We start from the raw sequence: 17514 nt of genomic DNA, 5'->3' as shown, positions 1-17514 counted from the left end.
AGAACTATTTAAAAGTTTCCAAGTTGCCGGCCACTGAAACCAGCAATTGTGCAAAAATCAGTGGTGTTCAGAGTTAAGTAGGGCAGAGCACTAGACTGGAAACCAGAGAATCCAGGTGAACTTCTCAATCCTACTGTTGGTTGGTAGCTTCCTTTTCAGGGATGTGGTAAAAATGACATGAGAGGTGTGCGTAGGTTTGAAAAGTGCTTTGTAAACTGCTCACTTGTCTGTAAGTGCCAGGTACCATCATCCCCCACCCCCACCCTCTCCTCCTCATCCTTAACCTCAAGTCACTTCCTACTACATCTTGGTCACTGTTTAAAACAAAATTATCTGTGCAGTCAAGTGGTCTAGGTACAAGAAGAAACTTCAAAATTGTACTGGTAGAAATAACTTTTTAAAAAATAAAATCTGCAAACGGGTTTTACACCTGTTCAAGAAGGGTGGACTGAGCATTGTGATTCACACAGAGAGTTCTGAATTTTGGATTTCCTTCCCACAACCCCAATCATTTTGATCACAGGACACACAGCTTCACGAGAGCCCGAGGACATGGCTGTTGCGACATAAACAAGCTTTTCTGTCTCAGTGAAACCGAGAGGAAATAAAAGTCTGGGTCCTGATCTCTTTTCAGAGGGTCAGAATACTCTGTGCATGAAACACATCCTATTGGCAAGGGTCAAGGAAACGACCAAACTCAGGCCCATTGTGGGAGGTGATCAATCAAGATTAGTCACAAGTACAGACCCAGGAGCAAGACATTTCAACAGGCGGAAAATGTTTCTCAGTGTGAGGTCCTGGGAGTTCCGGGGGCGCAGAGGTGGGGGGTTGCTGGCAGGGGAAAGAAAGCCAACTGTCTCAGGATTTAGAATACCCCACTTCTCTGAGATCTTTAACCCCTTCATTAAAATGTGGGTATGCTGAGATGTTTTTAATACGATTGATGGAGCCGTTGTTGCTGCCAAGTATAAATAATCACATATCCATTCATTCATTCATTACCTATTCATTCATGAACACCTAGCGGGAGTCGGGTACTGTGTTAAGTACTGGGGATACAGCTGTCAACATGCAGAGGTGGGCTCTGGATTTATGGAGCTTATATTCGAATGAAAAAGAGAGAGTAAAGGGAACCCTCTTACACTGTTGGTGGGAATGTAAACTGGTAAAGCCACTATGGAGAACAGTATGCAGGTTCCTTAAAAAACTAAAAATAGAGCTACCATCTGATCCAGCAATCCCACTCCTGGGCATATATCTGGAGAAAACAATAATTCAAAAAGATACACGCACCCCAATGTTCACTGCAGTGCTATTTACGAAAGCCAGGACACGGAAGCAACCTAAATGCCCATCAACAGAGGAATGGATAAAGAAGATGTGGTACATATATACAATGGAATATTAGTCATTACAAAGAACGAAATAATGCCATTTGCAGCAACTTGGATGGACCTAGAGATTGTCACACTGAGTGAAGTCAGAGAAAGACAAATATCATATGATATCGCTGATATGTGGAATCTAAAAACAAAGGGTACAAATGAACTTATCTACAAAACAGAAATAGATTTACAGATGTAGAAAATAAACTTATGATTCCCGGGGGTAAGGTTGGGGGAGGGATAAATTGGAAGATTGGGATTGACATATACAGGCTACTATATATAAAGTAGATAACCAATAAGGACCTACAGTATAGCACAGGGAACTCTACTCAATACTCTGTAATGACCTATATGGGAAAAGAATCTAAAAAAGAGTGAATATATGTATATGTATAACAGATTCACTTTGCGGTACGCCTGAAACTGACATAACACTGTAAATCAACTATACTCCAATAAAAATTTTAAAAACTATACTCCAATAAAAAAAAAAGAAAAAGAGAGAGGAACAAAGAAAAATAAGTAAATATACAAAACAATGGCTTGTGATAATAATGATCATGATAAAAGCTATTAAGAAATTGGGTGATGCAGCAGAGATTACATAGGAGTGCTGGGGGCTACTTTAGATAAGTAATCAGAGAAGCCCTCTCTCAGCAGGAGCCCTGAATGAGGCCGAGCCAGCCAAGTGAAGAGCTGGGGAAAAGAGTCTTCCAAGCAGTGGAAACAGAAAGTGCAAAGGCCCTGAGACAGAAGGGCTTAGAGTAGTGAAGGCACTACAGAAAAGAACCCAGGTGGCCAAGCACAGCGAGGAAGGGAGAGGAGTGTGAGATGAGGCTGGAAGAGTGGCCGAGAGCCACGTTTTGCATGCACACTGTGTCGACCAGGTTCAGGAGACTTAAAGGATAAGGTTTTCAAAGCTTAATGGGTTTTAAAAGGCACAGTCTGATTTACATTTAAAGGTACTGAAACAGAGCAGGACCCTATGGTCCTCTCCCCGCCATGTCCTCCACCTGCCTTTTGTCTGTAGAAAAACTTTACTTAAAGAATAAGTTTAATCAGAGAAGTGAGAAAATGCAAAAGCTAAGGAAAACAGTCAAACAGAACCAAATAGTAACAGTTTAGTCATTAAGCAAAGTCAGGGACCTTTAGTTCCTTCTCAAGGGCTAAACATTCACAGCCGTATCCTTCGAGCAGGTCTGTAGATACTGAAACCCACACCAGGTGGAAGAAGTTAACTACATGATGACCAGACTGCAGCCGTGACAGAAGCTGCCACAATTCTGAGAACTGGTCTCAAAGAAATGGGAACAAACTGACCCTGGAACTGAAGACTAACTGTACCTGAAACCGTCAAGATGGCACTGATCAGACCACTGCATGACCAATTCCAAGATGACTGTCAGAGCTGACTGTGCTGTTCTGCATGTAACCCTCGCCCTCGGGCTATAAAAACTCTTGCCCACTGACTGTCTGCTGTGGGGGGAATTGGCCTTTGGACATGAGTCCACCCTCCCCCCAGGTTGCCTGCCTCTGAAATAAAACAAACTTCCCTTTCCACCAACCTTGCCTTTTTGTGAGCTTTTGAGTGGCAAGCAGCCAGTCCCCACTTTCAGTAACAGTATCACTGTAGCTGCATGTCCCTTTGTGTAAATACATAAAGCGTAAACACAACCTTCATTCTAAAGAGGTTAGCATTTAGAGAAATCAGAAGGCATTTTGAAGGCATTTCCCAATATTTAAATAAAAATGATCTTAAAGGAACAGACATTCAGAAAGCCCCAAATAGCTACCTGATAACCAGTAAGTACAACAATGGATTTGGGTTTAAAAACAATGAAAGATAATAAATCTACATACCTCCTCGTTGCACTAACAACGTGACCTCACTTCCCTTTGGACATTCGATCAGCATGTCCACAACTTGGTTGTGAGTCAGAGCTTGCACGTTCTTCTTATTAACTTCCACTATAAGATCCCCTTCCTTCAGGCCTCGGCACCTTGGACTGTCGACAATCTGTTTCACTCTTTGGCCGCCACCCCCAGGACTGTCCGCAATAGTAAAACCAAAGCCCATTGGCCCTTTGACTATATGAACAGTTATGAGTTCTGGCTGAGTGGCTATGGAGGAAGCCAAAGAGACAGTGTCATTGGGGTAACCATGGGAACCGTTTGAAGCCACATCTGCAGGGCTGCTTGGCCTGGCGTCCTTCATGCCATTGACTTTGCCTGTTTTACTACTGTGACTAGCCGGCGAGTCATAGGTCTCTTGCCCATTCACAATAATTGGCTCTTTATCCAAAATGGCCACAGAGGTCACTAAACTCGTGTTGGGGTCATCTGGGTCAAAAGGCAATGGATAACCTCGGCAGAGTTCAAGGTCCACGCTGGCACCGATGGGAATGGACTGGAAGATTTTCACAACTTGTGCATGCGTGTGTCCCAAAACACAGGTGTCGTTCACACTCACAATCACATCTCCTGCAAAAGAGGTGACGGTTAAAAAAACAGTGCCCAGAAAAGTTATATCAATTTTATACTATCAAATCTTACCAATACGAAGCTGAACTGAAACTGTTTGGGGGTAGTACCGTAAAGCACAAAGAGACTGCTTCTATTAGTTATTTTATGCTAATCAGGCATTTTTGTAGCATCTAGTGTCTTCCCTGCTAATGAGAATATAATGATCACTGAAAGAACACTGGAACTTTCTTCTGAAAAAAATTCTCACTATAAAAAACCAAGTTGAGAATTCATTTATTCAAATGGATCTACATTTTTAGTATGTAGATACTGCCTTACTGTACTCAACAGCACCCTAACAGTTCCCCAAAATGGGGAAAAGTTAAAATGATTCAAAGCTTTTCATTTATACCAGGGAATGCATTTACTTAGTGCAGGAACCTTGTTCATTCGCCAAGTTTCTAAAGGACACTTACAAACTTATGAAATCATGGTGTCATCTGGTCCTGACCACACAGGACCATGTGGTGTCTCATACCTGTTTCCATCTTGCCATCCAACGCGGCGGGACCATCTAGGACCAAGCTCTTGATCTGCAGAAACTCGTCAGGTTCATCCCCTCCAACGACCGTGAAGCCAAAGCCACGACTGCTTTTCCGCAGCTTCGTGTGAATGAATTTGCCTTTCAACTCTGAAGGGTTTCGTGTAAAAAAGGGTTTGCCTGGATTAAAACAAGAAATGTATAAGGAACATCACCAGGAGTGAAAAGATGAATTAAATAAGAAATGATAAGAACTTAGAGATAACTCTCCAAGCTCCTGTGCTGGGGCATGTGGGCACAAAGGTGTCCTAAGAAAGTCCTCTCTTGATTTCAGTACTAAGGGAGTTCCTAGGCCCCTTTGTGTAAGGAGGGGGCTAGGGTACATAGTGTGTCAGCACAAAGATCCAAAAGAAAATGTAAGAGAAGGATGACATTGGTGTCCCATCGTCTGACATGGATCCCTAGTTTTGTTTCATGTAGTTTGACAGCAAACTACATGAGGTCCTTCAGAGAAAGAGGAGTGGGTCTTTGCTTTGTGTCTTCTGTTTGGTCATAGTTTATATTTTCCAGTATGGCTTCCAATATATTGCCTTGCGCTTGGCTCCCACTTATAAAACCAATTAAGCAAAAACTTTAGCTTTTAGACAAAGAGAAAATTCATTCTGAAACTAAATAGATAATACTAGGAGACGTGGTACAGACACAAAGAATAACTTGATAAAAATGGAGAATCACTGTTTTAAAAATTAAAGAGTCATAACTCTACTCTGAATTGAATTCTAAACTTCACCTGATTTTTCCTGTTCATTTGCATCTTTTAACAATTTGTGGAATTGCCCAGATATGTCTGCTGCTAAAACTTAATGTTTAAAAAAAGTTTAGGACATGTGGCTTAGAATATTTAAGGAAAAAGAAAAAAACCTAAACTGAACAGTAATAAGAGCCAGATGGCTCCAAATTCAGTCGTCTTATTTAAAATAAATTAATAGATATACAGCTTCCAAACATGCTACCTACGGTTTTATTGAGTTTTCTTGATAACATTCACAAATAACATTTTGTACACAAACTCCAAATTTTATTTCGGGTTTGGGCATTTCTCTGTAATTGGGAAGCTCATTGGAATTTCCCTGATTATCCCCGGTAGTGAATGTCATTCTATGTTCAGACTCTTTCAACTCTCCTAATTATAATTCCCATCTCCCGCCCTTGCCACAGCTTCTCCATCTGCCCTATTTCTTTTCTATCAAAAATGTTATACAAATAAATAAATAAATAAAAATTAGAAAAATAAAAAAAACAAACAGGAGAAAAAATCTCCATGTCTCCATATACCCCTGCACTAGGAGGCTGGCACCCAGGAAGGAAAGTTATTTTTGGTTAGCTGTATCTTTTTTAAAAGGTCTCTGGTCACACATACAATCTTTAATTGCACATTTCAAAAGTTTCTGGCTCTTAAGAAGGCTGTTTTAAATTTCCTGGAGTCACAGGTCTGCTCACTAACCTCCTCCTCTCTAGAGCAGTCCCAAGGCTGGTGGGAAGCATGACAAACTACAGCCCTGTCACCGTGGCTAATGAAAGGCGAGACCTAGTAGGATTCACCATGCGAAGTCGTCTGCCAGAGCACCAGGGAGGTGATGTCAAGTGCAGCCAGGGCTTGTACTGAGACAGTTACTTTGGTAATTACTAGATGGAAAATTGAGGACTGTTGAGATAACCCCCAAATTTTCCTTTTCGGGATATGTGAATAGCAGACATTCTTGAGGTAGAGGCTAATAGGGAGAGCTCGAGGGGAAATGTATTTCACTTATGCAAAGACATCAATAGCGATCACCTTCTCAGTGAGGCTTTCTCTGTCCACCGTATTAAAAACTGCAATACCTCCTTCAACATTCACAATCCCCCTTACCTGCTTTATTTTTGTTATTAGTATTTATCACCATCCCACACAGTACACATCTTACTTATTGGTTGGGGGTTTTGTCTCCCTCTCCGCAGCCCCTTGCAGGAGGGGCACTGCACATGCCCAGACATACAACACTAGAATGGAAACCCCATGAGGACTTCTGCTTGTATATCCAGCGTGTAGAACGCGGCCTGTTTCATTGTATGTGCTCCAAAAATGTGTGTTGAATGAATGAACGAACAACAGCACAAAGAAATGAGATTTAACGTGTCTTTGAGAAGGCGGAAAGAGGTGGTTGAGTGTGTAAGTTTTCCACCCTGATTATAGGCAAAGTTAGAAAATGTAAAAATGTGTCTGGCAGATTATCTGAATGAAATGTTTTAAAGCCATTAGCATATTTTGAGCTCAGAATGTTTTCAGCTTAAAAGAGACATGAAGAAGACTTTGAAATTACACCACTGACTTCCTGTTTCAACACTTAACTAGGGAGGGAAGATCAGAGGGTTTCACATTTATGCACGTTTTATTACGTTTTATGTATGGGTAGATCATCAGTTACTGTAGTTTTGGAAAAGAAGTGCTTTTCTACCCACAAGCAGTGGAATGTGGAGCTCTCTGCTGCAGCCCTGTGGCACGTGTCATTTTCTAAGAGATGCTAATCTCTTTACTAGTCACCACTTGTAGATGAGGTTATGTGTGAGGATCACCTGGGCAGCCTTTTAAAGATGTACTCATTTCTAGGGGCTGCCTTGGACTCAGTGAATCAGGATCTTCTGGGTCTCGGCCCAAACATCTACTCCTGAATAACCCATAGGTGCTTGCTTCTCTGCCAAGCTGCACTATTCTTGGTAATACTGTTTGAATACCCTACACCAGTGCTGTCCAGGAGCACGTCCTGTGACGCAGGAAATGCTCTGTATCTGCACCGTCCAATATGGCAGCTGCTGGTCACACGCAGCTCTTGAGCCCTTGAAACATGGCTAGTGGAATCGAGGAACTGAGTTTTTGAGTTTTTAATTGTAATCAACTTGAATTTAACTGGTATCATGTAGCCAGTAGCAGCCAAACTGGAGGGCACACATTGAGACTATGCAATGAGGTATCCCACAAAAAACAACAACAAAAAGGTGTTAGCCAAAAGTTAAACTGTTCCTAATGACAGCTAGGGTTCAAATCTGTGCTCTGCTACTTCCTGGCTGTGTCGCTTTGGGCAAGTTACTAAACCTCTCTCTGCCTGAGTGTCGGATGCGTAAGTGGAGGTAATGAGGGTACCAACCTCACCATTCACATGATGGTTGTAAGGAAGAACTGTGGACAGATAACATAGGTAAAGTGCTTAGGGAGGTGGCTGCTGCATAAAAGAGCTCAATAAATGTAGGCTATTATTTTGATGATGGTGGTGGTGAAGTGGGTGGGGTAAACGGGCGGCTACAAAAATCTCTCTCTGAGCATAAGGTGGAAGATGGAGAGATTTCCCAAGAGTGTATCTCTTTAAAATTATCATTTGCTGGGATGAGAAGTACACTCTTGATCAGAAGCAAGTTTAGTTGAGCAGTGAACTTAGCAAAATTAATACCAAACAATCTAACCCTATTAGCTATATAGCTTCTTCCTGAGAGTACCGTCAGGAACGTAGACCGGAATGCTTAACCAGCAGCCAGGGAACTCAGAGTTGTAACCTATGCTGATAATATCCAATTTAATGTTTCTCACAATTGCAGCTTGGAGTCAAAGGGTATGGATTTAAACTGGCTTCTGTATCCATTATATTCCGAAGACATGACTATATTTAAAAGACAAGAATCAATGTAGAGACTATGGAGTAGAAGGGTTTTAAGAATAATGACTAGTTCCCACAGGGAGTTCAGTGAGCCTCTCCCAAACCCTAACCACTATGGGACCCTAGAGGACTAAAGAAAAAAAGAAAAAAGAAAAGGAAAAAAAGGCCTAAAATAAGAGACGAATCTGAGATAAAAGTTCCTAATAGAGATCAATTCCATCTGGACTTTTAACTCAGCTGGTACACTAAGCATTTGGCACCCAGAACCTGAAACTTTAAAGCTTTAATTGATTTAATCTCTAAGACAATTCTTTAAGGAAGCTAGGCTGGTTATCACGGATGTACATACGTTGTTTCACACAATAATAAATTTAGCAGAGGCGATTAGGTCTAGTTCGGGGTATCCCACAGTGGGGGAAAAAAAAACAGTCTCCTGCCTCCATAGGATTTAAAGTCTGAAGAGGAAACTGTTGTTTGATAATTGAACACAAATAAACACTAATTATCAACAGTTAAATTCTATAAATAAGAAGTTTAAGATGGGAAGAGTGAATAAGACAGGGGAATCCAGCAAAAACCTTAGATGAGTAGAAGTTAGCAAAGCAAAGAGTGGGAGGAAAAGACAGCTGCAAACAGGGAACAGCATATGCAAAGGCCCTGATGTGGTCCATAGTTTCGCTGATTTAAGGAATTGAAAAGAGGTTCAAGGAACTGAAAAGTTAGTGTAGCTAACTTACCATGAGCAGGAAAATAAGACAACATGAGGCTGCAGAGGAATTTCATATTTAAAAAAATACAACGCAGGCCACAATCATGTTGATATGAATTAATATGTCATTATCTTCTATGTTCTATCTGTATTAAAACCATTAACACCATAGAAAAGTATGAAATTATTTTATATAAGTTGATATTAATACCAATCTCATGACAATATCAGCTAAAAGGGAAACAATTTTTCTTATAAAAATTATAAAGGAGGAATGAATATTAGGGAAAAGAGTTATTCTACTTATCTTTTAATGTCTAACACAATTATTTATTTCTTTTAAAATGTAGAGAGAAGGAACACAAATTTTACAGTTTTTTTAAAGGGTTCTGTAACACAAACTCCCCAACACTATCAAATATGATGCTTGTTCTATTTTTCTTATTTAAAAGAAAAAAACTAAACAAAAAACCCCAAAACCTTTTCTATCCCTTAAGAGTAATGAGGCCTGAAAGTAGCAAGATTCTGGAGCTTCCAATTTTCAAAACTGAATCTCTGTAGGGGATGCATACTACTTGTGAATGTAAATAAGTGAGACGCAATGAAGCGATGTAAAACATGCATAAATGCCAAAACTGCAGCAAGAATAGAGGTTAGAGTTTAAAACACAATAATATCAAACCATTTTACATTTACAAGAAAATCTTAGTCAAAAGCAAATACGTTGACTAGAATCTTGAAATATCTAGTGCTGAATTTTCAGTGTATCTTACTTAACACAATATTAAATATCTGTGGTCTCTAAATCAAGGATTCACAACTCTAAGATGATTTTGCCCCCCCAGGGACATTTGGCAATATCTGGGGACCTGTTTGTCACAAAGTGGGAGGGATTCTCCTGGCACCTAGTGGGTAGAGGCCAGGAACGCTGCTCAGTGTCCTACAATACATACAGGACAGCCCACAACAAAGAACTGTCTAGGAACAATTCTTTGGAATGACTTGGGAGTTACAAGATTCCACTCTTTAAAGGTTCTTCAAAAAAATTAAAAATTTGAGCCAAATTAGGATGCAATTATAATAACACTTTACCCTGAAGTGGAGCTTCTCTGGCCTGCTCCGGATTGCTTGGGGGGTGGTTTGGAATAATAGGAGGCACAAGCGATGAATGATCTTCTGTCCATTCTACAAGAAGACAAGAAACAGTTTGCTGTTTTTCCTTCCAATTGCTTACTTAAGATTACTTACTTAGGTCGACGTACTTAGGATTCACCTTCTTCTTCATTATAAAACTTAATTATAAAACTACCCAAACCTATAAAACCAGAAGCAGAGAGCTTCGATTGAAAAGAAACTGGTATCTGACCCCACTCTATGTTAAGGATAATAAGGTCTCTCCGTGTGTGTGTGTGTGTGTGTGTGTGTGTGCGCGCGTGCACTTGTGTTCCTGTCTCTTTCTCCTAAGATCTTTGAGGACAGAAATACAACCAATAAAAATACAACTAATAAAATCTCCAGCTCTCTCTGGCTGGAGAGTACAAAGTGAGACCAAGTAAAAAATATCAGGAAAGATATAGAGTCAACTAAAGCTGGCCCAATATGGGAGAAACTTCTCTAATGCAATTTAGACCTAGGCTGGGCTGCTGAAGCCTGCTTGTCTTGGGTAGTGAAGGTGGATTTTAGCAGTTTGCTAAGGTGCTATCCCCTATCATCTCTCAAACCCAAATGGGACCCATTACTAAAACTCCTGAGTCCTGACTAAGTCGTACTCACTTTGGAGGTCCAGAAATAACCCACTATGAGTGACCCTTGAGATCTACCCCAAAGTCACTTTTCCAGCTAAGCAAACATAGTCAGTTGTACATGTACACTCAATTTAAACACTCATATTTAAATTGTACACTCCCATTCCCCAAACTCATAAAAAAAATTAAAAAAAATTTTAAATAGAAAGAGATTAAGGTAGAAAGGAGACCTTTTCCATGGGTGAGTATACTCACACACACACAAACACATACAAACACGCTCTCTCTAAAATATAGTCTATGGCAGTGGTTGCCAAACTATGGCTTACAGGCCAAATTGGTCGCAATGTCTATTTTTGTAAAGCTTGTAAGCCAAGAATGGTTTCTACATATTTAAATGATTGAAAAAAATCTAAAAAGAATATTTTGTAACACATGAAAATTACATGAGGTTCAAATTTTAGTGCTCACACATAATGTTTTACTGAAACACAGCCATGTCCACTTGTTTACATATAGTCTGTAGCTGTTTTCATACCATAGGGGCAGAGATAAGTAGTTTTAATAGAGATTGTATGAAGAGCAAAGCCTAAAGTATTTATTATATGGCCATTTACAGAAAAAGTTTGCCAACTTCCATGCTATGGTCTATATTTATTATATTCAATATTATAATAAGAGAAGTATTATACTTGATATTCATATACCTGATATTCACATATTACATTGAAGGGGTACTAAGCCTATTATTTTTAAAGATTGCAATGAAAAATGAGGAAAAACCTAAGCATCTATTAATAAATAGATGGCTAAATGAAGCGCAGAGATTCATAAAAGGGAATATTATGCAGTCATTAAAAATTACAAGGTAGGAAACCTTCAAGATGGCAGAGGAGTAAGACATGGAGATCACCTTCCTCCCCACAAATACAAGAGAAATACATCTACATGTGGAACAACTCCTACAGAACACCTACTGAACGCTGGCAGAAGACCTCAGACCTCCCAAAAGGCAAGAAACTTCCCACGTACCTGGGTAGGGCAAAAGAAAAAAGAAAAAACAGAGACAAAAGAATAGGGACGGGACCTGCACCTCTGGGAGGGAGCTGTGAAGGAGGAAAAGTTTCCACACACTAGGAAGCCCCTTCACTGGCGGAGACAGGGGGGTGGCAGGGGGGAAGTTTCGGAGCCACAGAGGAGAGTGCAGCAACAGGGGTGCAGAGGGCAAAGGGGAGACATTCCTGCACAGAGGATGGGTGCCAACCAGCACTCACCAGCCTGAGGCTGGTCTGCTCACCCGCTGGGGCGGGCGGGGGCTGGGAGCTGAGGCTTGGGCTTCTGAGGTCGGATCCCAGGGAGAGGACTGGGGTTGGCTGCGTGACCAGGAGGGAGTCCGGGAAAAAGTCTGGGCTTGCCTAAGAGGCAAGAGACCATTGTTTCAGGGAGCGCGAGGAGAGGGGATTCAGAGCACTGCCTAAACGAGCTCCAGAGATGGGCGCGAGCCGCGGCTACCAGCGCAGACAACAGAGATGGGCATGAGACGCTAAGGCTGCTGCTGCCACCACCAAGAAGCCTGTGTGCGAGCACAGGTCACTCTCCACACCGCCCCTCCTGGGAGCCTGTGCAGCCCGCCACTGCCAGGGTCCCGTGATCCAGGGACAACTTCCATGGGAGAACGCACTGCGCGCCTCAGGCTGTTGCAATGTCATGCTGGTCTCAGCTGCCGCAGGCTCGCACCACATTCCCTACCCCTCCCTCCCCCCAGCCTGAGTGAGCCAGAGTCCCCTAATCAGCTGCTCCTTTAACCCCGTTCTGTTTGGGCGGAGAACAGACGCCCTCAGGCAACCTACACGCAGAGGCAGGGCCAAATCCAAAGCTGAGCCCCAGGAGCTGTGTGAACAAAGAAGAGAAGGGAAATCTCTCCCAGCAGCGTCAGAAGCAGTGGATTAAATCTCCACAATCAACTTGATGTACCCTGCATCTCTGGAATACCTGAATAGACAACAAATCATCCCAAAATCGAGGTGGTGGACTTTGGGAGCAACTGTAGACTTGGGGTTTGCTTTCTGCATCTAATTTGTTTCTGGTTTTATGTTTATCGTAGTTTAGTATTTAGAGTTTATTATCATTGGTAGATTCGTTTATTGATTTGGTAGCTCTCTTCCTTTTTTTTAAAATATATATAGATATCTTTTTTTTTTCCTTTTTTACTTTTTGTGAGTGTATATGTGTATGCTTCTTTGTGTGATTTTGTCTGTATAGCTTTGCTTTTACCATTTGTCCTAGGGTTCTGTCTGTCCTTTTTTTTTTTTTAGTATAGTTTTTAGCACTTGTTATCATTGATGGATTTGTTTTTTTGGTTTGGTTGCTCTCTTCTTTCTTTCTTCCTTTTTTTAAATTACTTTTTTTTTTTTAATAAAAATTTTTTTTTAATTTTATTAACTTTTCTTTTCCTCCCTCCCTCCCTCCCTTCCTTCCTTCTTTCTTTCTTTCTTTTTTTTCCTCCCTTTTCTTCTGAGCCGTGTGGCTGACAGGGTCTTGGTACTCCAGCCGGGTGTCAGGCCTGTGCCTCTGAGGTGGGAGAGCCGAGTTCAGGACATTGGTCCACCAGAGACCTCCCAGCTCTGCGTAATATCAAATGGCGAAAGCTCTCCCAGAGATCTCCATCTCAATGCTAAGACCCAGCTCCACTCAACGACCAGCAAGCTACAGTGCTGGACACCCTATGCCAAACAACTAGCAAGACAGGAACACAACCACATCCATTAGCAGAGAGGCTGCCTAAAATCATAATAAGGTCACAGACACCCCAAAACACACCACTGGACGTGGTCCTGCCCACCAGAAAGATCCAGCCTCATCCACAGAACACAGGCACCAGTCCCCTCCACCAGGAAGCCTACACAACCCAATGAACGAACCTTAGCCACTGGGGGCAGACACCAAAAACAACGGGAACTATGAACCTGCAGTCTGTGAAAAGAAGACCCCAAACACAGTAAGTTAAGCAAAATGAGAAGACAGAGAAATACACAGCAGATGAAGGAGCAAGGTGAAAACCCACCAGACCAAACAAATGAAGAGGAAATAGGCAGTCTACCTGAAAAAGAATTCAGAGTAATGATAGTAAAGATGATTCAAGATCTTGGAAATAGAATGGAGAAAATACAAGAAACATTTAGCAAGGACCTAAAAGAACGAAAGAGCCAACAATGATGAACACCACAATAAATGAAATTAAAAATTCTCTAGAAAGAATCAATAGCAGAATAACTGAGGCAGAACAACGGATAAGTGACCTGGAAGATAAAATGATACAAACACAAAGATGATACAAACACATGGAGAGATATACCATGTTCTTGGAATGGAAGAATCAACATTGTGAAAATGACTACACTACCCAAAGCAATCTACAGATTCAAAGCAATCCCTATCAAACTACCAACGGCATTTTTCACAGAACTAGAACAAAAAATTTCACACTTTGTATGGAAACACGAAAGACCCCGAATAGCCAAAGCAATTTCTTGAGAAAGAAAAACGGAGCTGGAGGAATCAGGCTCCCGGTCTTCAGCCTATACTACAAAGCTACAGTAATCAAGACAGTATGGTACTGGCACAAAAACAGAAATATAGATCAATGGAACAGGATAGAAAGCCCAGAGATAAACCCACGCACATATGGTCACCTTATCTTTGATAAAGGAGGCAAGAATATACAATGGAGAAAAGACAGCCTCTTAAATAACGGGTGCTGGGAAAACTGGACAGCTACATGTAAAAGAATGAAATTAGAACACTCCCTAACACCATACACGAAAATAAACTCAAAATGGATTAAAGACCTAAATGTAAGGCCAGACACTATCAAACTCTTAGAGGAAAACATAGGCAGAACACTCTAAATCACAGCAAGATCCTTTTTGACCCACCTCCTAGAGAAATGGAAATAAAAACAAAAATAAACAAATGGGACCTAATGAAACTTAAAATCTTTTGCACAGCAAAGGAAACCATAAACAAGACGAAAAGACAACCCTCAGAATGGGAGAAAATATTTGCAAATGAAGCAACTGACAAAGGATTAATCTGCAAAATTTACAAGCAGCTCATGCAGCTCAATATCAAAAAAACAAACAACTCAATCCAAAAATGGGCAGAAGACCTAAATAGACATTTCTCCAAAGAAGATATACAGATTGCCAACAAACACATGAAAGAATGCTCAACATCACTAGTCATTAGAGAAATGCAAATCAAAACTACAATGAGGTATCACCTCACACTGGTCAGAATGGCCATCATCAAAATATCTACAAACAATAAATGCTGGGGAGGGTGTGGAGAAAAGGGAACCCTCTTGCACTGTTGGTGGGAATGTAAATTGATACAGCCACTATGGAGAACAGTATGGAGGTTCCTTAAAAAGCTAAAAATAGAACTACCATATGACCCAGCAATCCCACTACTGGGCATATACCCTGAGAAAACCATAATTCAAAAAGAGTCATGTACCACAATGTTCATGGCAGCACTATTTACAATAGCCAGGACATGGAAGCAACCTAAGTGTCCATCGACAGATGAATGGATAAAGAAGAAGCGGCACATATATACAATGGAATATTACTCAACCATAAAAAGAAACGAAACTGAGTTATTTGTAGTGAGGTGGATGGACCTAGAGACTGTCATACAGAGTGAAGTAAGTCAGAAAGAGAAAAACAAATACTGTATGCTAACACATATATATGGAATCTAAAAAAAAAAAGAATGGTTCTGAAGTACCTAGGGGCAGGACAGGAATAAAGACGCAGATGTAGAGAATGTACTTGGGGACCCGGGGAGGGGGAAGGGTAACTGGGATGAAGTGAGAGAGTGGCATGGACATGTATACACTACCAAATGTAAAATAGATAGCTAGTGGGAAGCAGCCGCATAGCACAGGGAGATCAGCTCAGTGTTTTGTGACCACTTTGAGGGATGGGATAGAGAGGGTGGGAGGGCGATGCAAGAGGGAGGGGATATGGTGATATATGTATACATATAGCTGATTCACTTTGTTATAAAGCAGAAACTAACACACCACTGTAAAGCAATTATACTCCAATAAAGATGTTTAAAAAAAAGAATTACAAGGTAAATCTATATTAAGTAGCATTGAAATTTGTGCAAGAAATATATTTAAGTGACAAAAACAGGTCACAAAACTAATACATATACAAATACATAATATATTAATATATATAAATTATGGTCTACTTTTTGTAAAAAGATGCATATTTGTACATCCCCAGAAAATTTCTGCACAGTGTTTATTGCTGAGAATGGGATGGGAGCCAGTATGGCCTCCACTGGCTTAAATGGAGAACTTAAATGTTCTCCACTCCTGAATTGTTCATATTTTTGTGAAGAGCGTGAACTAACTTGTAATTTTTTAAAAGCACTGAAAACTACCAGCGTTTTCTGATTCTTATATGTAATGTTCCTAAAAGTAAAAGTTAGTTTCACACCCAGGACCTCCTCTTAAAGTGCTAAAAGTGGTTTGGATTTAGATACCAGGTGCTGTGCAAAAGCTACTGGGCACAAGGTAGTTCTTTCACCATCAGAACTCTTCTCCAATCTAACGGCAGCCCCTTTCTAAATTAGAGTGGAGATTGGGTGCTTTTAAATTGGGCCCCCCACTGTAGCTGTCCGGGTTCAGGGTATGGAATCTAGCAGAGGCTCTGCATTACTCCCCACCCTTCCAGGACATCAAGTCCCCAGCACCGCAAAGGACGTGATGCTCGTGGCCAGCTCTGACCACACGGGGGTGTCAGTGCCCAGGCTTTGCCCGGAGCTCCTTGGCCCGCAGATCAGGGGAAAGCGAACCTTCTGGCTGTTGCTGCTGCGGCTGCTGTTGCTCCAGCTGCTTCTTCCGTTTGGCTTCTAGAACTGGGTTCTCATATTGGGTCTTCCTGTTGATGTGGCTGGAGCAGAAGGCAGATTGCATTCAGTTAGGAAACACTGCACCCCACAAGCAAAAGCCAATCAGTCCAAGTCCCTCGATTAGACCTGAGCAAAGCAGGTGGTCTGAGATGTTGAGCATCTTGTGTCAAAAAGCACAGTTAGGAAGATAACAATAAAATAAAAACAAAAATGAATGGTTTCCAGATACTGACTGCTTATTTGTACCAAGCACTGTGCTACCAGCTTCACATGCATTTTATTTTAAAAATCTTCAATAAATGCTACGATAGAGGTTCTATTTTTATTCCTATTTTATGGAAAAGGAAAGGAAGTTTCTGAGCAGTTAAGAAACAGCTCACCTAACAAAACAGAACTAGTCAACAGTAAAGAGGATTCAAGCTCAGACTGGCCTGCTTTCAAGTCCCAGGATTATAACCACCGACTCTGCCAAATGCCCAAGGAATCACGTGACAGGAGGGTGTTTCTTTAATTCACCAAGAAGTCGGTTATAGAATTATTTTAAAAGGAGATTAAAGTGAAGATGTGGTGTTGTCTGTAATGAGTAATGCCAGAAATTCTGTGTAACTTTCTACAGTAAAGTTCATGGAAGCATAAGCATTTCCCAAACGATCAAGTTAAAAGAAGGACTCTACCAACATCTGTCAACTATTCTGATCAATAGGCATGGAGTCAGGATTCAAAGGATAAGCCTTAGGCAAAAAGACTCCAAATGCAGCTAACCTAAGCAAATGTGATGTGTTCGAAGTGACAAAGACACAGATACTTCAGATGGCTCCAAAACTAATAAGGCCAAGGCAAGATAAAAATACACAAACACATACACAAGCATATATATAAATCCAAATGCATATTTTTTTGCCATCACCTTATTTAGTGTATGTATATGTACATACACACATAGTACACAAACACACAGACACACAAGCATAAACATATTCCTATCTTTCTTCCTTCATCAAAATAATACTTCCTAAGAAGTTTGAAAATATTCCTATTATGTGATTATTTA

The 17514-nt window shown here is 40.9% G+C and overlaps 1 protein-coding gene across 27 annotated transcripts in view; it reads right to left on the bottom strand.

Annotated features, from left to right (window-relative positions):
• Positions 1-17514, bottom strand: part of MAGI1 (membrane associated guanylate kinase, WW and PDZ domain containing 1) — a 612719-nt gene that overhangs the window by 75972 nt on the left and 519233 nt on the right. For 26 of the 27 annotated variants that reach the window (XM_082344623.1, XM_082344625.1, XM_082344631.1 and 23 more), the window contains 4 exons: positions 16407-16504; positions 9880-9972; positions 4390-4572; positions 3249-3869 (listed from right to left, as the gene is read on the bottom strand). In XM_082344623.1, the coding sequence (XP_082200749.1) occupies positions 3249-3869; positions 4390-4572; positions 9880-9972; positions 16407-16504 (995 nt within the window). The remainder of the gene's footprint in view (positions 1-3248; positions 3870-4389; positions 4573-9879; positions 9973-16406; positions 16505-17514) is intronic. The other variant, XM_082344618.1, reaches the window with a different exon arrangement.

The sequence above is a fragment of the Balaenoptera borealis genome, assembly GCF_965194805.1.
Source record: "Balaenoptera borealis genome assembly, chromosome: 12".
In the NCBI taxonomy this organism is placed as follows: Eukaryota; Metazoa; Chordata; class Mammalia; order Artiodactyla; family Balaenopteridae; genus Balaenoptera; species Balaenoptera borealis.
The sequence above is the reverse complement of the archived record's forward strand: the minus strand, read 5'-3'. Positions and strand labels throughout refer to the sequence as shown.